This window comes from Hemiscyllium ocellatum (genome assembly GCF_020745735.1).
Source record: "Hemiscyllium ocellatum isolate sHemOce1 chromosome 27 unlocalized genomic scaffold, sHemOce1.pat.X.cur. SUPER_27_unloc_34, whole genome shotgun sequence".
In the NCBI taxonomy this organism is placed as follows: domain Eukaryota; kingdom Metazoa; phylum Chordata; class Chondrichthyes; order Orectolobiformes; family Hemiscylliidae; genus Hemiscyllium; species Hemiscyllium ocellatum.
The window spans coordinates 19273-40806 of NW_026867503.1; the positions used below are offsets into that span (position 1 = coordinate 19273).

At 45.1% G+C, this 21534-nt stretch overlaps 1 protein-coding gene across 1 annotated transcript in view; it reads left to right on the plus strand.

Moving 5' to 3' along the window:
* The first annotated feature begins 4209 nt into the window (after nucleotides 1–4209).
* LOC132808156 (gastrula zinc finger protein XlCGF8.2DB-like) overlaps nucleotides 4210–21534 on the plus strand; it is a 61453-nt gene continuing 44128 nt past the window's right edge. The window contains exons 1-2 of the mRNA XM_060822024.1: nucleotides 4210–4310; nucleotides 13413–14753. Of these exons, the coding sequence (XP_060678007.1) occupies nucleotides 13812–14753 (942 nt within the window). The 5' untranslated portion in view covers nucleotides 4210–4310; nucleotides 13413–13811. The remainder of the gene's footprint in view (nucleotides 4311–13412; nucleotides 14754–21534) is intronic.

Genomic DNA, 21534 nt, shown 5'->3' on the forward strand with positions numbered 1-21534 from the left:
ACCTTGGAGGACCGGAAAGAGACTGGTCCTCCTGCCAATCAGAGCCGGCCATTGTCGAAATGTGGCGATTGGACCGTGAGCTCTGAAGCTGCTGCTGCTCCTTCCTCTGTGAACTTTACCCCAGACTGTAACTTCCTTCCTCTGTCTAACTTTTGTAAGTACAACAGTCTGTTTATGACCAATTTTTCCATTTTTTGTTTCATTCTGGGGTTCAATTGTTTACATGCAGCAACTGAAAGGAAAGAGTGAATTGAGGCGTGGGGGAGGGACAGACTCTGGAAAAGTTGATCCAGGTCTGTGTCTCAATTTGCAAACACATGGCAAATGAATTGACACAATCTAAAGCTTTTGATATTAAAAACGCAGAGAAGAGGCGCATTGTTTAAATGGTGATTTGTTGAGATGTGGCGAAAGTGAGATGATGGAGATCAGAGTTGAAAAGTGTGGCGCTGGAAAAGCACAGGAGGTCAGTCAGCAACTGAGGAGGAGGAGAGTCAATGTTTTGGGCACGAGCCCTTCATCAGGAATGATGTGTGGATGGACAGAGGGGCCTCAGCGTCCTTCTACACCAGTCACTGTCTGTTGTCAGACAGGAGCAGCAAGCAATCAGCAAGGCCAGTGATATATTAGCAAGAGAAGTTGGGTTCACAAGTGGCGATGTCTTCCTGCAGTTAGATCAGTCATTGAATGTATTCAACGCTGAGTTCATTTGACTTTGAAGAACAAAGTGGATGGGTATTGGGGAAGGTGAGAAACTGGTTTTAAGACCAGTATAGAACAGTTACAGGGTCATACAGGACAGAAACAGACCATTAAGTCCAACTAGTCCATGCTGACTGTGTTCTGAAACTAAACTAGTCCCACCTGCCAGTGTTTGGTCCAGACTCTCTGAACCTTTCCTATTACAATTGCAACATTTAAGAGGCATTTGGATGGGTATATGAATAGGAAGGGTTTGGAGGGATATTGGCCGGGTGCTGGCAGGTGGGACTAGATTGGGTTGGGATATCTGGTCAGCAGGCACGGGTTGGACCGAAGGGTCTGTTTCCATACTGTACATCTCTATGACTCTATGTACTTATCCAAATGTCTTTTAAACACTGTAACTGTACCTGCATCCACCACCTCCTCTGGACATTGATACCACATGAGAACTATTCTCTGTCTTAAAATAAAAAGGTGCCCCTCATGTCTTTTTAAAACGCCATCCCATACTCCTAATTTCTTCGTCTCCGCCGCATCTGCTCCCAGGAGGACCAGTTCCAATACAGTAAAACCCAAATGGCCACCTTCTTCAAAGACCGCAATTTCCCCCCAGACGTGATCGATGATGCCCTCCACTGCATCTCCTCCACTTCCCGCTCCTCCGCCCTTGAGCCCCGCCCCTCCAATCGCCACCAGGGCAGAACCCCACTGGTCCTCACCTACCACCCCACCAACCTACACCCGGACTAACCAACCCAACCACCCGTGGCTCAACACTTCCACTCCTCCTCCCACTCCACCAAGGACATGCAGGTCCTGGGGCTCCATCGTCAGACCATAGCAACACGACGGCTGGAAGAAGAGCACCTCATCTTTCGCCTAGGAACCCTCCAACCACAACGGATGAACCTAGATTTCTCCAGTTTCCTCATTTCCCCTCCCCTCACCTTGTCTCAGTCAAATCCCTCAAATTCGGCACCGCCTTCCTAACCTGCAATCTTCTTCCTGACATCTCCGTCCCCACCCCCTCTCCGGCCTATCACCCTCACCTTGACCTCCTTCCACCTATCGCATTTCCAATGCCCCTCCCGCAAGTCCCTCCTCCCTACCTTTTATCTTAACCTGCTGGACACACTTTCCTCATTCCTGAAGAAGGGCTCATGCCAGAAATGTCGATTCCCCTGCTCTTTGGATGCTGCCTGACCTGCTGCGCTTTTCCAGCAACACATTTTCAGTTCTGCAAGGAAGTGTACAAACAACTGAACAGGAACACGACAGGCAACTACCAGAAGATCTGACCAAAGAGCACAACCGTGAACTGACAGCATTCATCAAGACTTCTGATCCAATCCTTCCAGAAGCTCAGCATCCACAGACGAGTTGAATCCGTGAACATGTCAGTATTCTACACCAGCATTCCTCACGATCATGGCATCACGGTAACAGCCTCAGTACTCAATACCAACAACTGCCAATCTCTGAGCACTGTCCTACAACTCATCCGCTTCATTCTCAACCACAACATTTTCACCTTTAACAACCAGTTCTTCATCCAGACACATGGAACAGCCATGGGGACCAAATTTGCACCCCAGTATGCCAACGCTTCATGCACAGTTTCGAACAAGGCTTTTTTTCTGCACAGGACCTCCAACCAACAATATACACTAGATATATGAATGACATTTCTTCCTCTGGACCCAAGGTGAGGAGTCACTGAAACAACGATCCTGTGGTATTAACAAGTTTCATCCCACCATCACACTCGTCACACTATTTAGTATCTGTCTCATTTTTGAACACATGCAGCTCTATCAAGGATGGATATCTCAGCACTTCTCTACACCGCAAACCCACGGATAACCTGACAGTGCTACACTTCTCTAGTGAAACATATTAAAACAGCCATTCCCTCTGGACAAGCCCTTCACATAAACAGGATCTGTTCAGGTGAGGAGGAACATGACAGACACTTTGAAGTACACAAACGTGCTCTCATTAGAACGGGGTACAATGCTCAACTCATCAACTGCCAGTTCCAATGTGTCACAGCAAGAAACTGTAATGACTTCCTTTAGGAGACAGACATGAGCTGCAACCAAAATGGTACCCTTTGTTGTCCAGTACTTCTCAGGAGCCGAAACACTACGCCACATTCTTCGCAGCCTGCAACACATTATTGATGAGGATGAGCACCTCGCCAAGACCTTCCCCATGACTCCACTTCTCGCCTTCAAACAACCACTAAACTTTACACAGATAATTGTTCGCAGAAAATCACCTAGCCTTCAGGACAACACGATACAACTCTGTCACGGCAGATGATGAAAGACGTATCAGAGTGTTGACACGCTTACCACCATTACACATGGGGACACCACCCACCATGAGTGCAGCAGGTACTCATGTGACTCAGCCAGCATTGTTTACCTCATACGTTGCAGGCAACAATGCCCTGAGTCTTGGTATATTGGTGAGACCGAGCAGAGGCTACAGCAACAAATGAACGGACACTGCACAACAATCACCAGCTAGGAGTGTTCCCTCCCAGTTGAACCTTGGACCTTCGGGTGACCATCCTTCAAGGTAGACTTCAGGATAGGCAAAAAAGGAAAGTGGCTGAGCAGAGACTGATAGCCAAGTTCAAAATCCATGGAGGTGGCCTCAACCAGGACTGTAGGTTCATGTCACACTACAGGTGACACCACTACACTCTCTCTCTCTCTCACTCACTCACTCACTCACTCACATACCCCCTCACACAGACTTATACCCCATTATACTCTCTCACACACACATGATCACTCGGTTTCTCCTGCGCGCACACACACACAAATTTGTGGGTTGAATTTGTACTTGCAGAATCGCATTTTATTTTGCAGAAAAACGCATAAACGTAAGATTCTGTAATACCACGATAGAAATAGAATCCGTCTGACCTAACATTGGGACACAGACAGACTTTAACTTAACACCTTCAATGCATTATCTGATTGAGATGACACCTATTGTTAAAAGCTATCTTGAGAACGTAACTTTTGAAAAGTTCTGGGATTTACAGATGTAGGAATCAAAACTAACATGGTCATTCTAAAAGATGGTAGAGGTCAGCTGAAGTTGTTTAATATTACATCTCATGACACTGCAATCCTGTTGCTATAAAGTCTGTGTGTTATGATTCTGCTCCACAACCAACCGATGAAGAAGCAGCGCTTCGAAAACTAGTGATTCCAAATTAACCTGTTGGACTAAAACCTGGCATTGTGTGAATTTTAACTTTGAAAATCTGTCAGTAATGCCAACATCTCCGTACTGCGCATGCTACTCGGTGTCAGCAACCCAGTGCGCATGTTCCACGGTGTCAGCAAAACATTACGCATACTCACGCAAAAGGCGGAAACACTCCGTGATCTTGTTTTGATGGACCAATGAGAAGCTCTGGAGGACCGGATGGAGACTGGTCCTCCTGCCGATCACAGCAAACCCATTGTCTGGATGCGGAAGTAGGACCATGAACTTCTGAAGTTGCTGCTGCTGTTCCTCTCTCTCTGAATGAAGATTGAGCTTCACCCCAGACTGCAACTTCCTTCCTCTCTCCAACATCTGTGAGTACAGCACGCTCTTTTCTCAACCCCTTTTCCATTCAGGAACTGAAGGGAAACGGAGTGAATCCAGGGAGGGGAGAGACTCTGGGAAAGTTAGTCCAGGTCTTTTTTCAATGGAAAATACAGGAGAATTGACATTTCAGGCTCGAGCCTTGCATCAGAAATGATGTGTGGATGTACAAAGGAGTCTCTGCGTCCTTCTAATCCAGTCAGTGCAAGTTGTCAGACAAGTGCAGCAATAGTGAGCAAGGCAAGTGGGATATTAGCAAGAAGAATTGAGTTGAGAAGTGGGGACGCCTTCCTGCAGTTTGGGAGTAACTGAATATATCCAAGGCTGAGTTCATCTGATTTTCGAACAACAAAGAAGTGATGGTTATGGGGGAGGCAAGACCAGTACAAATCAGTTATAGAAACAGACCCTTCAGTCCAACTAATCCACGCTGACTATGTTCTCAAACTAAACTGGACCCACCTGCCTGTGTTAAACCTATATCCCTCTGAATCTTTTATATTGGAGTCATAGAGATGTACAGCACAGAAACAGACCCTTCGGTTCAATTTGTCCATGCCTACCAGTTATCCTAATGTAGTCTATTTGCCAGGCCCGGGCCCATATCCCTTCTATTATAGACCAATCCAAATGCCTTTTTAAATTCTGTAATTATACCAGTCTCCACCACTTCCTCTGGCTGGTCATTTCATATATGCACTATTGTGTGAAAAGGCTCCCCTTAGAGGTTCACCTACCTCCCAACTCCTTTACTCAGTGCTGTAATCGATGAAGGAAAGCATACCTTCAAGGAACTATGAACCTGCACTCCAAGGTCTCTTTGTTCAGCAACACACCCCAGGACTTTACCATAAAGTGTATAAGTCCTGCTCTGATTTGCTTTTCCAAAATCCAGTGCTTCACATTTATTTAAAATCAACTTCATCATTCATGTACTAATCCAAATGTCTTTTAAATGTTCTAACTGTATCTGCATCCACCCCTTTGTCTGGAAATTCATTCCACACACAAACCACTCTCTTGGGGACGGAATAAATGGAGACCGTCATGTCCTTTTATAATCTTTCTCCTCTCTTTCTTTCAAAATTTGCTCCGTAGTCTTGAATTCCCAGCCTAGAGAAAGGATTTTGGCCATTCACCTCATCTATACCCCTCACGATTTTATAATCCTCCTCTGCTCCAGTGGAAAAAATTCCAGCCTATTAACCTGAATGTAGGTATATTCATGGCAGGTCAGGCAGCATCCGAGGAGCTGCCTGACCTGCTGTGCTTTTCCAGCACCACTCTAATCTAGACTCTGGTTTCCAGCATCTGCAGTCCTTGTTTATACCCTTTAGATCATATCTACTTATGATCTGTTCAATGCTGGTGCAAACCTGACAGGCTAAATGGCCTATTCCTGCTCCCAATTTGCACACTCCTAGTCCAGGACAGCAAGAGACCATAAAACACAGGAGCAGAAATTAGGCCTCTCAGCCCATCAGGGCTGCTCCACTATTAGGTTCTGGCTGATCAGTTTCTCAATCCCATTCTCCCACTTTCTCTCTGTAACCCTCGATCCCCTTGATACTCAAGAACCATCTATCTACATCTGAAATCTACTCCGTGACCTGGCCTCCACAGCCTTCTGTAGCAATGAATTCCACATATTCACCACTCACCGGCTGAAAATGTTTCACCTTATCTTTGTTCTAAAAGATATTCCTTTTACTCTGATGCTGTGCCCTCAGGTCCTAGACTCTCCTACCAATAGGAACATCTTCCCCTGAACTCTGTCCAGGCCAGTCAGAATTCTGTCTGTTTCAATTTGATCTCCACCTCCCCGAGTGAGAGTCTGTTAATCAGGATGAACCACACCCTTCAGGATGAATTACAGCAGGAATTAGGTTCAGCAAAGTCAGAATGGAGGAAGTGATTGTAGGATGGAGATTCTCAGCTTTTAGGGGATGAGAGAGGAAACAAAGTTCAATATAAATTAGAATTGATCGGATGGGCTGATGGGCCAAGGAGTGGCAGAATGAGTTTAATTTAGATAAATGTGAGGAGTTTCATTTTGTAAGGCAAATCAGGGCACGACCTACATAGTTAAAGGGGAGTGTTGCTAAACAAAGTGTCCTTGCAGGTTCATAATTCCTTGAAAGTGGAATTGCAGGGAGACAGGATAATGAAGAAGGCATTTGGTACACTTTCCTTTATTGGTCAGAGCATTGAGTACAGGGGTTGGGAGGTCATGTTAGGCCACTTTTAGAAAACTGTGTGCAATTCCAGTTGCCGCCCTCTGGAAGAATGTTGTGAAACTTAAAAGGGTTCAGAAAAGCTTTACAAAGATGTAGGCAGAGTTGGAGGGTTTGAGCGATAGGAAGATGCTGAATACGCCAGGGATAATTTCCCTGGAGCATTGGAGGCTGATGGGTGGCCTTAAAGAAGTTTATAAGGGGTATGGATAGGTTGGACAACCAAACTCTTTTCCCCATGGTAGGCGACTCCAAACCTAGAGGGCATAGGTTTCACGTGAAAGGGGAAAGATCTAAAACTGACCTGAGGGACAACTTTTTCACACGGGGTAGTGCATGTTTGGAATGAGCTGCCAGAGGAAGTGGGGAGGCTGCTACAATTACCCATCCAGATGCCTTTTAAACGTTGTATGTGAATAAGAAGGATTTAGAGGGATACAGGCCAAATGCTGGCAAATGGGATTAGATGAGTTTCGGATATCTGGTCAGCAAGGATGAGTTGGACTGAAGGCTGTGTTTCTGTGCTGTATGACTTTAATCATCTTGCGTGAAAGCAGAAGTGTTGTTGTGAAGAGTGGACTTTCAGAGCAGCTTTCAAAGATGTTTTGCCTTTACTGAAGCAGAAGAAGTTACAATGAAATATTTAATTGGTGAGACAGCAACTGAGTACATGAGTACTTCTAGGATTTTGGTGGAATGTGGGAATTCATTGCACTGTGGGGGTGAAGTGCTTTAAGGCTTACCAGCAGTAAGGACAGTGTGCTGATTGGGGTGCCCAGTGAAGGGCTAGGTGGAATTTTGAGTTAAACTGCTCATTTCTGTTAGCCTTCGATGTTTTGTTTCCAATGCTATCCATCAGGAGCGGTGAATGAGTAACTGGTATTGTTAGAAGCCTTACAGTTTTCAGTACTGCAGGAATTGCATTATTTCATCAGCATTGTAAAGGTTACTGGCAGCAGCAGGAGGTGTGGGCTGTATTCACTAGAAATGATTAAGCATTTAGATAACATACATACAAGAGGGCTGGGGCGGGGGGGACTTGTCTTTTGATTTGCAGAAGGTGGGAGATTCTGGGAGCTGTGATCTGAGGCAAACACAACTGCGGTAAATCATAGAAGTCCTACAGCGTGGAAGCAGGCCAATCAGCCCATCAAGTCCATTCTGACCCCTCCAGAGAGCATCCTGCTCCCGCCCCCACCCCTCAGGGAATCAAGGGTAGTCGGGATAATGCAAGTAAGAAGAGGTGAGATGATGGATAGATCAGTCACGATCTTAATAAATGGTGAAGCAGCTTAACAGGCCAAATGGCCTACTCCTGCTTCTATTAAGACGAAACTATAACCCAGCATTTCCCATTGGCTAAGCCACCTAACCTGTACATCCCTGGGCACTATGGGCAATTTAGTAAGGCCAATCCAAATCAAGGTAGATAAGCAATGTAGTGATGTGGAAAATGGACATCAGAGAACAATAGAAAGGAACAAGGAGAATAAACGTACCAGCAATTAAAACTGGATTCAAAAGATTACAAACAATAAAACTAAAAGGTCAGTGTCTGACTGTGTGCTTGTTATGAAGGGGTAGAGGTACTGTACCTTGAAGAGAGTTTAAAAATCGAGCAGAACAAAGTGTTCTAAACAAGATGAGAATGTAATATTTGGTCAACACAAATAGAGCAACTGGGTTGCCATGAGGCACAAACAAATTTAAATTTGGCCAATCAGTTTAAATTTTGCCCCAAAATACCAAAGTCCAATCAAGTTTGAATTAAGTATTTTGATAATATTAACACCAATAAAATGATCCGATGTTTGGACTATAAAACTGGGCATTTCTGTGAGTTTTAAAATTCTCTGTTGGACGTAAAGAGTAAAGTTGTTAAATGTTTACTTTTAAATATTTACCTTTGGGATAGTTCTTTGCCTCTCGAACTTTTACAGATTACTGCATGGGGTGAATCATCTCTATATTGCTGGTTTAATTGAGCAGAGGGGGTTACCCGTGTCGTAATAGCGCTGCAACGTAACAAAAGTGAATGAATTGACTGCTCACATTGAAGAGAATAATTATGATCTGAGACTCCTTACAGAGACATAGCTTCAGGGTGACAAGGATTGGATCCTAAATATTGAGGGCAGATGTGGCATTCAAGTCGAATGCGAAGCTAGGTAAAGGTAGAGGGTTGACACTGCTAATCAAAGCAACTGACCACAGGGTAGTCTGGTGTCAGCTCGGATTTCTGGTTTCTTTGTCCTTGGTTGATCTTCCTGTTCCCACACAGTTGTTGTCTGTTCTCAGCTGTGCTTCATTTCTGCTGAAGCTTTAACCTCCTTTGACACCTTCTGGAACAATAAAACATTCACTCAATCAAAGTCCAACCTACAGTCTCCCAGCCTGTAAACCATCCAGACACAGAATCATATTACCAGAAAATATAACAGAAAAGCGAAAAATTAGAATTAAATAGGTGTTTGTGTTTGTTCATTGGCAAGTAAACTAGAAATAGGGGTCTGCTAGGATTCTTATAGTGCCCTAATTGAAGAATTCTCTCTCCCTTACATCTAAGTATTAGCACCCAGCTATGATTTATAACAATATTTACATCAACAGAAATAAAGCATCTGTTATGCAATACAGTATGGAACTAGACTTTTTCTCTCTCTCATGTACGCGACACACACACACCCACACACGTCTATGGGGTGTATTTGTATTTGCAGATACATTGTGCATTTTGCTCAAAAAATGCACAATCTGCAGGCAGACAATACATGAAATATTTTATAAATTCCACTTTGGAAATAGAACCAGTCTGACTCAAAAACTGGGATACAGACAGACTCTGGCCTCACACCTTTAATGCATTGCCTGAGTTGAGTTGTCATCTTTTCTAATAAAACCTTAAGTTATCTCGAGTAGGTGTCTTATTAGAAGTTCTGGGATTTACATATTAATGACACCAGCAACTCATTCTAAAAGATGAAAGACTTTACAATCCAGGGTTCTTCAATGTATCATTTCAGTGGCATGACTCTGTAATGTTTTGCTGTAAACTCCGTGTATTATGATCTTATACTCCACAACCACCTGAAGAAGGAGCAGCGCTCCAAAAGCTAGTGCTTCCAAATAAACCTGTTGGACAGGTGTCATGTGATTTTTATCTTTGCCCAGGTTAGGGTGGATTGGCCCTGCTAAATTACCCACAGTGTTCAGGGTTTTGCGGGTGTGGGAGAATTGTTAGAAGCGATTTGATGCCACCTTCTCGTGACTGTCTGTGTGAACTTTGGTATGTTCTCCCCCTTCTGTCTGCGCAGGTTACCTCTGGGTGCTCCGGTTTCCTCCCACAGTCCAAACATCAGCAGTTTCAGATGGATCGGATTCTTATGGTACCAAACTGGAGGAATTCTCTCTCCCTTACATCTAACTATTAGTACCCAACTCTGATTTATAACAACATTTACAGAAATAAAGCATTTGTTATCAAAATAGACATAGAGACAAACAGCATAGACATCAACATTTGCTTTCTCTCATGCATGCACACATGCATGTAAGTGTAAAGGGTGAATTTGTATTTGCAGAATTATATTTTTACACACATAGAACATTACAGCGCAGTGCAGACCCTTCAGCCCTCAATATTGCATCGACCTGTGGAACCAATCTGAAGCTCATCTAACCAACACTATTCCATTCTCGTTCAGATGCCTATCCAATGACCATTTAAATGCCCTTAAAGTTGGCGAGTCTACTACTATTGGAGGCAGTATGTTCCACACCTCTACTACTGAGTAAAGAAACTACCTCTGACCATCTGTCCTATATCTATCACCCCTCAATTTAAAGTTATATCCCCTCGTGCTAGCCGTTGCCATCCAAGGAAAAAGGCTTTCACTGTCCAGCCTAACTCTCTGATTATCTTCTGTCTCACTTAAGTCATCTTTCAACCTTCTCCCTAAAGAAAACAGCCGCACGCCCGTCAGCCTTTCCTCCTAAGACCTTCCCTCCATACCAGGTAACATCCTAGTAAATCTCCTCTGAACCTTTCCCAAAGCTTCCACATCCTTTCTATAATGCGGTGACCAGAACTGTACGCAATACTCCAAATCTGGCCGCACCAGAGTTTTGTACAGCTGCAGCATGATTTCATGGTTCTGAAACTCAATCCCTCTACCAACAAAAGCTAACACACTGTATGCCTTCTTAACAGCCCTATCAACCTGGGTAACTTTCAAGGATCTACGTACTTGGAAACAGAGGTCTCTCTGCTCATCTACACGACCAAGAATCTGACCATGAGCCCAGTACACTCATTCCTGTTGCTCTTTCCAAAGTGAATCACCTCACACTTTTCCACATTAAACTCCATTTTGAACCTCTCAGTCCAGCTCTGCAGCTTATCTATGTCCCTCTGTAACTGCCAACATCCTTAGTCAGTATGCACAACTCTACCGCCTTTAGTGTCATCTGCGAATTTACGAACCCACCTTCTATGCCCTCATCCAGGTCATTTATAAAATGATGAAGAGCAGTGGACCCAAAACAGATCCTTGTGGTACCTCACTAGTAACTGAACTCCAGGATGAATATTTCCCATTAACCACCACCCTCTGTCGTCTTTCAGCTAGCCAATTTCTAATGCAAAACTTTGATTTGTTCAAAAAATGCGCAAAATGCTGGCAGTCAATGCAGGCAGTGAATGCATATAATAGTTTGTAAATTTCACTTTGGAAACCGAACCTGTCAGATTCAAAATTGGGATACAGACTGACTGTGACCTCGTACCTTTAATGCATTGTCTGAGCTGAGGTGTCACCTTTTGTTACAAACCTTAAGTTATCTCGAGAAGGTGATTTGTTAGAAGTTCTGAGATTTACATATTAATGATTCCTACAACCCATTCTGAAAGATTAAAGACTGATGGTTTGCCACGTCTGTATGTTGAGTTTCTCTCTGGTGTTGGTGTCAATGCCTTGACCCCGGGTCTGGTCGTTTCTAAAGACGCTGTATTGCAGGTTTATCCTGAATTTAGACAGTTTTTCTTTGCTTTCCAAAATCAGATCTGCTCACACTGAGCAGTATCCCAATGTTGTGAAAGATGTGAACTTTCAGGTAGAGTTATTCAAAAGAGATGTTTTTACTTTTTTGGCCCTGTAAGATCCTGAATTAGCACCCTTCAGGAGAATTAGAGTGGAGTGAGAATGGATGGGGGGTTGGGGAGAGGGTGGGATGGTGCTTTCAATTTTGTAGAATAACAAACGAAAAGATTGTTCTGCAGAAAAAGAATTGCTTGTTGTGAATTTCTACCCTGGACTGATGTGAAAGTGAAGATTTGAGACCGCCCAAGGAATCCCTTGTGGACTCAGACCTGTAAAGCCTCTCTCTTGGTTCGTCCCGGAAATCGTACTGTTTGGAAGTCTGGAATAAAAACTTGTTAGTTATGGACAGTTTAGTATAATTTTAGTTATCCCCTTTATTCACTAATAGCATCACTGTGACAACATAACATTGATACCTATAAGCTAAACTAACTAGGTTCTAATAATCTAGGAGAGTAGGTTACCAGCTGTCCAGATGCCCAGCAGGCGACTCCAATGTATTGATACAAAGTGGCTTCCTTTCTACAAAAGTTTGAAAAAGGAATTGCATGTTCTTAATTAGACAGATAACAGTGAAAGACAATAATTCATAAGGAAGAAAAGCTCATTGACAGATCTGTGAAGCTTGACTAATCACTCCTACAGGCCCGAAGCCATTCGTCAGGTGGGAAAAACAGCTGAGTTAGGCGCCTGCGAGCGAGATAAACTCCTCTCATAAAGAGGTATCAGTCTCAGCTAATTGGAGAGTTCACAAGATAACCTCGCACAGCTCACATGTCAGATACAGTTGTTTTATAAAACAGCTTCTTAGTAAGGAGGGCAAACGTTCAATCATAAAATGGTTTCCCGACACATTGTGCAAGAATCTCTTCAATATCCGACCGAGAATAATTTCTAAGCTGGGAGCAGACTCCTGCTTTTTAAGCCCTAAATCATTCTGTCCCTGAGGCTGAGATGTTACCGTGAGGTTTCATTTCAACTGATTCATTCGTCTTCGAATGGAACATGCCTTCTTTTCAAGTTTGTGATTGAAATTCGAATAAGACATAAGATCTGATTAGTTAGAATTGATAGTGGGGCAGTCTGTAAAGTCTGTAAAAACAGCAAGTAAGTTAAAGCTTTATCAATATTTCCTTTCACAGAGTTTGCATTTCATAACCAGAATTGGCTACTCAAAAGCACCAAAAAGTCTCGAAGCGCAATTAAAGTCAATCCATAGCAGCTAAGCACTAAGAGTTAATTTTCTACTGGATTCAACAGGCTCAGCACTAAAATGGTGTCCTTTTGAACTCTCAGGTCAGGGTTTTGTAACAGCAAAGATTTATTTTCTCTGGGACTGCCCTGCTTGCAAGGGGTATAAGAATCCATTATAACTGACAGCAACTGACCGTTAATTACAAAGCTTTTGATAGTACCGAGTTTCGTTTCAGGGTCAGAATCAAACACGGTCATTAATTTCACAAGGGAATGGCTGTGAATGTTATCACTTGGTGTCCTGTTCATACAGATTCACTGATGCTAAGGCAAACGTTCTTAATTGTCTTACAGCATCCTGTTATCACTTGGTAAGCCCAGGTGTCCCTATCTTTTGCATTCTTTCGGATCCCCCCTTTTCTGAGCCTTGCTGTCTGTCTATTTTCTAGTGCAATAAATGTGTTCTATAATTCAGCATTACATTGAGTCTAAATGTTTAAAGACAAGTTTTAAGGCTATAGACCTTCTCAGTGACAATGATGACTTTTGTAATCTCTTTTTACAGAGTATTTGATATGAAAACTGAAGTTTAAAAAACAACAGATGAAGGGCTTATGCCCAAAACACCGACTCTCCTGCTCCTCAGATGCTGCCTGACCTGCTGTGCTTTTCCACACTTTTCGACTCGGACTCCCAAGCGTCTGCTGTCCTCAATTTCAAGTCAATGTCTGACAGTCGTTCAGTCCATTGGGCCTGTAACGAGTTTTGACTAAGATTCTGTGAGAAGGAGCAAAGTTTTTTGGTCCCTGTTTCAGTACGTTTTCAGCATCAGTGGGACGGAATGAGAGATCCTACTGTTACAGTGCACTGAGTGTGGAACCTAAAACAGTTATTCAGCCTGGAAAGAGGAATTCACGGTGGGGAGGGACTGTACACGTGTTTGTGTACCGCTGAAGCTTCAGCCATGGAGAAACCCGAGGAATCCCTCCCCGTGGAGAAATCTTGGAAGTGTGGCGACTGTGGGAAAGGCTTCCATGTCCCGTCTGTCCTGGAGGCTCATCGGCGCAGTCACACTGGGGTCAGGCCATTCTCCTGCCCTGAGTGTGGGAAGGGGTTCAGCAGTTCCTCCACCCTGCTGAGGCACAGACGGGTCCACACAGGGGAGAGGCCCTTCAGCTGCTCCGAGTGCGGGAAGGCCTTCAGCAATTCCTCTGACCTACTGAAGCACCAGCGTGTCCACACCGGGGAGAGACCATTTGCCTGCCCAGAGTGCGGGAAGGGGTTCAGCAGTTCCTCCGCCTTGCTGACCCACCAGTGGGTCCACACAGGGGAGAAGCCCTTCAGCTGCCCCAAGTGTGGGAAGGCCTTCACCCAGGCCTTTTCCCTGCTGAGGCACCAGAGTGTCCACACCAGGGAGAGACCATTCGCCTGCCCAGAGTGCGGGAAGGGGTTCAGCGATTCCTCTGCCCTGCTGACCCACCGGCGGGTCCACACAGGGGAGAGGCCTTTCAGCTGTCCTGAGTGTGGGAAGGCCTTCACACATGCCTCCAACCTGCTGACCCACCGGTGGGTCCATACCAGGGAGAGGCCCTTCAGTTGCCCCGAGTGTGGGAAGGCCTTCAGCAATTTCTCCCACGTGGTGATCCACCGGCGGGTCCACTCCGGGGAGAGGCCATTCACTTGTCCTGAGTGCGGGAAGGCCTTCAGCAATTCCTCTGACCTACTGAAGCACCAGCGGGTTCACACCGGCGAGCGGCCCTTCAGCTGCCCTGTGTGTGGGAAGGCCTTCACCCAGTCCTGCAACTTGCAGAGGCACCAGCGGGGGCACCAGCGCTCCCAACAATCGGATTCTGCCGGTGAGGCTGCTGTGGGTCACCTCCTCTCCAGTGTGACAGTGGGAGAGTTGGTGGGCTTGTTTTGTTTTCTGCTGGACAGCACCCACTCCCACGGTGGCTCAGTGGTGAGTAGCATTGCCTCCCAGTGCCAGGGACCTATTGGGGCAACTATCTGTGTGGAGTTTGCACATTCTCCTCCTGTGCCTGTGTGGGTTTCCTCTGGGTGTTCCGGTTTCCTCCCACAGTCCAAAGGTGTGCAGGCAGGGTGGATTGGCGAAGCTAAATTGTCCCAGTGTTCAGGGATGTGTAGGTGTGGTGTATTAGTCAGGGGAAATGTCGAGTAATAGGGTAGGGAAATGGGTCTGGGTGGGTTACTCTTCAGAGGGTCAGTTTGAACTTGTTGGGCTGAAGGACTTGTGTCCCCACTGTAGGGATTCTGTGATTCTATGAACGCTGCTGCTCGTTGAGCCCGGGACTGCGCATTCCCACTGAAACAATCTGCACAAACCTAAGCCTGCAAGGCCATTGGAGCAGAAGTTAGGCCATTCAGCCCATCGAGTCTGCTCTGCCATTCGTTAGAGACAAAAATAAACTGCAGATGCTGGAATCCAGAGTAGGCAAGCAGGAGGCTGGGAGAACACAGCAAGCCAGGCAGCAGCAGCAGTGAAGTCAGTGTTTCAGGTATTAACCCAAATCATTGACTTCTCTACCAGAAATGATTTACCAGGATGTTGCCGAGAGGTTGAATAGACTGGGGCTGTTTTCGCTGGAGTGTCAGAGGTTGTGGGGTGACCTTATATGGGCTTATAAAATCATGAGGGGTATGGATAGGGTTGCGCAGTCCAGAACCAGAGGGTTTATGGTGAGAGGGGAAAGATTTAAATGGGACCTAAAGGGCAACCTTTTCATCCAGAGGGTGATGCATGTATGGAATGAGCTGCCAGAAGAAGTGGTGGAGGCTGGTACAATGACAGCTTTTAACTGGCATCTGGATGGGGACATGAATAGGAATGGTTGAGAGGGATGTAGGCCAAGTGCTGGAAACCGATCCTTTGGTCCAACTCATTCATGCTGACCAGATATCCGAAATTACTCTAGTCCCGTTTGCCAGCACTTGGCTTGTATCCCTCTAAACTCTTCCTGTACATACACCCATCCAGGTGCTTTTCGATTAGATTCCCTGCAGCTTGGAAACAGGCCCTTCGGCCCAACACGTTCTCACCGACCCTCCGAAGAGTAACCCACCCTAACACTACAGGCAACTTAGCATGGCCAATTCACCGAACCTGCACATCTTTGTGACTGTCGGAGGAAACCCGCGCAGACATGGGGAGAGTGTGCAAACTCCACACGCAGTTGCCAGAGGCTGGAATCGAACCTGGGAACCCTAGTGCTGTGAGGCAGCAATGCTAACCACTGAGCCACCGTGTCACCCAAGGCTTGTGCATGTTGACATTGTCCCAGCATCCACTACTTCCTTTGGCAGCTCACTGCATCCATGCACCACCCTCTGTATGAAAAAGTTGCCCCTCGCGTCCCTTTTAAAATGTTTCTCCTTTCACTTTAAACCTATTCCCGCTAGTCCTGGACTCGCAGGGAAAAGACCTTGACTATTTACCCTATCCGTGCCCCTCATGGCTTTTTAGACCTCGATAAGGCAACCCCTCAGCCTCTGAGACCCCAGGGTAAACAACCCCAGCTTATTCAGCCTCTCCCTGTCCCTCCAAACCTTTCCTACTCATGCACTTATCCAAATGTCTTTTAAATGTTGTAATTGTGCCCATGTCCACCACTTCCTCTGGAGGTTCATTCCACACGTGAACCACACTCTCCACATGTCTTTTTGTCAATCTCTCTTCTCTCACTAAGTTTGTGCCCCCTGGACTTGAATCTCCCATTCTAGCGAAGAGACAATTACCATTAACCCTATCTATGCCCCTCATGATTTTACAAAACTCACCTCTCAACTTCCTCTGCTGCAGCGGAAAAAAAAAATCCAGCCTTAATTCCAATTCGCTAATAATAGTGCAGCAATGATTTCAGGTCTTTGTGTGTGTCAAGGATCTCTCCTTTCTAAGCCAATGCAGTCCCTCTTATGTTCACCTGATCTTAAAATGAATGGTGCCCTATTCATTTAAAATGTGTGTTTTCTGGGCAAAGTCAGTCCTGGTGGGGAAATAGCCGGTGACGTCTTATTCTGGGAGGCTGCTTCTGACCAGGTTTAGATTAGATTAGACTAGATTACTTACATTGTGGAAACAGGCCCTTCAGCCCAACAAGTCCACACCGACCCTCCGAAGAGCAACCCACCCAGACTCATTCCCTCTGCACCTAACACTACAGACAATTTAGCACGGCCAATTCACCTGACACACTTTTGGCCTGTGGGAGGAAACCCACACAGCCATGGGGAGAATGTGCAAACTCCACACAGACGGTTTGTATGCTCTGTTTTGAGATGTAGGAGTAGAATTTCACAATAAAAGATGAATGCAGCCTTTATTCATGACTCATTATTAAAGACACTTTCTGCATTTACAAATGTGATTCAGAAGCTTCTACAAATGAATCTTTAATGTCAGTCAGGATTTTGAGAGTCACTGTGGCTCTGTCACAGCACAGGGGAGGACTCTTTTTCAGACAGAAAAGAATCCTGCAGAAAACTCTCCCACATCAGATGACCAAAACCAACATGTTTGTAACAAGCTGTGAAACTTGAAAGGGCTCTGAAAAGATTGACAAGTATGTTGGTAGGGTTGGAAGGTTTGAGCCACAGGAAGGGATTGAATAGGCAGGGGCTATTTTCACTGCAACATCGGAGGCTGAGGGGTGACCTCAGATTTATAAAATCCATGAGGATCTTTTAGGCAGAGGTATCCCAGGAGTGATAAATTTGGCCAAACCACAAGGTCTTTTCCCCTGGGTGGGGGGAATCCAGAACTAGAGAACAGAGGTTTGGGTGAGAGGGGGAAAATTTAGAAGGGACCTCAAAGGGACAAGTTTTCTCACACAGGGTGGTGCATGTACAGAATGAGCTGCCAGAGGAAGTGGTGGAGGTTGGTACAATTACAACATTTAAAAGGCATCTGGATGGGTACATGAGCTAAATGCTGACAAATGGGAGTAGATTAAATTTTGGATGTCTGGTCAGCATGGACGAGTTGTACCGAAGGATCTGTTTCAGTGCTGTACATCCCTACGACTAGGCCCCTCGGGTTCACACACAAAGAAACTGTCAGCAACGTTGGGTTTCAGAGTTCGGTTGAAGTAATGTGGTATCTTTTAGAGACTTCGACTCAAAAGAGATGCACAGCAGGGAAACAGACCCTTCAGTCCAACTTGTCCATGCTGGCTGTATATCCTAAATTAATCTCATCCCATTTGCCAGCACTTGTCCATATCCCTCTAAACTCTTCCTATTCATGTTCCAATCCAGGTGCCTTTTAGATGTTGAAATTGTACCAGCCTCCACCACTTCCTCTGGCAGCTCATTCCATACACACACCACACTCTCCGTGAAAAGGTCTCCCCTCAGGTCCCTGTTAAATCTTTTCCCCCTCATCATAAACCTCTCGTTTTGGATTCCCCACCCCAGGGAAAAGATTTTGACTATTTACCCTATCTGTGCCCCTCAATTTTATAAATATCTACCAGGTCACTCCTCAGCCTCTGATGTTCCAGGGAAAATACCTGCAATTTATTCACTCTCTCCCTCTAACTCAAACCCTCCTACCTCAGAATCATCCAATCATTTCAAGTTTCACTACATCCTTTCTGGAGACACAATTTGCAGGTGTACAGTGTTATGGACCAGGCCAGATCCCCTCAAAACATTCTAGGAAGGTAGCCCAGGCCCTAACTTTTTTTAGTTGTTTCAGGCAGAGGTACCTCAGGAGTGATGTAGCTGGTCAAATCACTTGGCTTCGAGGAAAACAATTTACTTACACACCGCCGAATGAAACAAAAGCAAAAGGAATCAGAATTTAGAATAGCAGCCATTTATAAACCCGACCGTCATGACCTCCCCACAACTTAAGAAAGCAGCTGTTCAGATTTCCTGAAACATTCTCATAAACACACCCCCACGGCAAAAAAGAATGGTCAGTTCAAACACAGATTCTTAGAGGAGAGATTTTAGTGAGAGAGAGTCAGCCAGAAACATTTGTTGGAATCAGGGAACCTTTCTCCCCCCAGTAGCTTCAGACAGACTGCTTGCTCAAACTCAAACCAAATCAGGGTTAACAAAAAGGAGAACCGTCCTTTCATCGTACAAGCGTTTTAGAAAAAAAAAGTCTCAAACCCTTTTTCCCGATTGTTGCCTTAGCCAGTATCTGTTAGCCATTAGCAAAGTCCCTAACCCCAGATGAATCAGAACCTCTGCCTTTTACAACCTCTCTTCAAAAAAAAAAACCAAGAACAACATCATCTTAAAGGAGCAGCATTGTCACAACAGAGAGCACCTGAACTGAAACATTTGTATTGAAAGGCCAGACAGTTAGCAGGCTAAGACAACAGTTCTTCAATTTAGCCAATCAATTTAAACCAGGCCCTTTGGCTTCCAAAAACCTGTTAAATTTCAATCTGATGGTTTTGAAAACAGAGAAACAATCCTATCATAAAAAAGAAAGATATGTCATCAAGGGTACAAAAGGGGGCAGTTGGACAGAAGCCTGAGCTAAACAAGGAACAAAGAAAGCTACGGCACGGGAACAGGTTCTTTGGCCCTCCAAGCCTGTGCCAACCCAGATCCTCTATCTAAACCTGTTGCCTGTCTTCTAAGGGTTTGTATCTCTCTGCTCCCTGCCCTTTCATGTATCTGTCTAGATACATCTTAAATGACACTATCATGTCCGCCTCTAAGACCTCCTGTGGCTACGCGTTCCAGGCACCCACCACCCTCTGCATCAGGAACTTGACACGCATATCCTCCTTAAACTTTTCCCCATTCACCTTGAACTTGTGACCCCCACCTAGTAATTGTGTCTCCCACTCTGGGAATAAAAGCTTCTTGTTCTCTACTTCGATTAGATACACTATTGTATGGAAACAGGCCCTTCAACCCTTCAAGTTCACACCAACCACCTGAAGAGTAACCCACCCAGAGACATTCTCCTACCCTTTACTTACCCCTGACCTGGCAACTTAGCATCACCAATTCACTTGACCCACACATCTTTGGATTGTGGGAAGAAACTAAAGCACCTGGAGGACAAACAATCAGAGACGGGGAGAATGTGCAAACTCCACACACTCGCCCAAGCGGGTATTAAATCCAGAGCCCTGGTGCTGTGAGGCAGAGGTGCTAACCACTGAGCCACCATGCCACCCCATGGTTTGTAGATCTCATTCAGGTCCCCCCCTCAATCCCCATCTTTCTAATGAAATAATCCTAATCTACTCAACCTCTCCTCATAGCTAGCGCCCTGTTTACCAGGCAACATCCTGGTGAAACTCCTCTGCACCCTCTCCAAAGCATCCACATCCTTTTGGTAATGTGGCAACCAGAACTGTGTGAAGTATTCCAAATGTGGCCGAACCAAAGTCCTATACAACTGTGACATAACCTGCCAACCCTTGTACTCAATCTCAGGGAAGGAAAGCATTCCATATGCCTTCGTGACCACTCCATTGACCTGTGTTGCCACCTTCAGGGTACAATCGACTGAACACCCAGATCTCTAACTCCCCCTCACGAGAGCTAAGAGTCCTCAGTTCTATTGAGGGGGGGAAATTGGCTGTCAGTCATCTCTGTATTAGAGAATGCATCATTTTAAAAAAACTGAGAAGGACATTCCTGAGAGAAGATTCAACAGAAGGCGGCACAGAGTATTCCAAACGACACGGAACCTGGCTGTAATCTGAGAGACTAAATTCTATTTTTTGTTACGAGAGGGAATCATATTTATTGGATCAGCATATCACAAGAAACTTGTTTTATTCCGGAACAGTCAGTAGTTAGAAGGGATTTATTCGGTTTGTTAATAGTTTAGTTCATCTGTTCACCGTTACTGTTGGATAAATAAATGGATTTTTGTTGATTTTAAAAAGTGCCAGGGATTTATTTTTAAACTTTAGAGCAGGTTACACCACTTTTCACATTAATTTTACAGATTATAGGGCGATGCACTTCTCTTTGGATCGCTGGTGGGATGGGAGTTGGTGTCAGCTTTCGCTTTCTAACAGTATTGACGTGATGTCATGCTGAATGCAGTGGAGTCAATATTAATCCCAGCGTCCTGCTCTGGTTGTGGGTGAATCGCCTTAATTTGGCCACTGACTCAGAAACAACACACAGAACCAACTGCTGAAACAATGATTCACACTTCATTGCATATAGCAACCAAAGCTAAAAACCCTCAAGTAAGCAAGTTCAGCCTCACCGCTGCCACCCTCCCCCAACCCCGGCTATCACCTGATTGCTGGCAGAATTTAACCGAGTTTCCATCGACAGTGCCCATCTCTGGAAGTGTCAAGGGGTTTGAAGCAATTTTGTTCTTCCAATACTGCTGCTGCATCGTTCTGGAACGAGCACATGGAACAATACAGCACAGTTCAGACCCTTCAGCCCTCGGTGTTGTACCAGCCTTTTATCCAACTTGAAGATGAGACTAGCCTGCACATCCCTCAATTTACTGCCGTGGATGCTCTGGGAGAGGATGCAGAGAAGGTTCACAAGGACGTTGCCTCTCATGAAAGCAAAAATCCTCTTTGGATTTCTTTTGATTAGCGTAAACAGGTACTAATGTGGGTCTTCTGTAAAAGCAAAGTTGCATAAAGCAAACGTGCGATAAGTGGGGGATATCAGTTTGCTGATGAGGGATGGGAAGGGACGATGAAGAAGGGTGGGTGGAG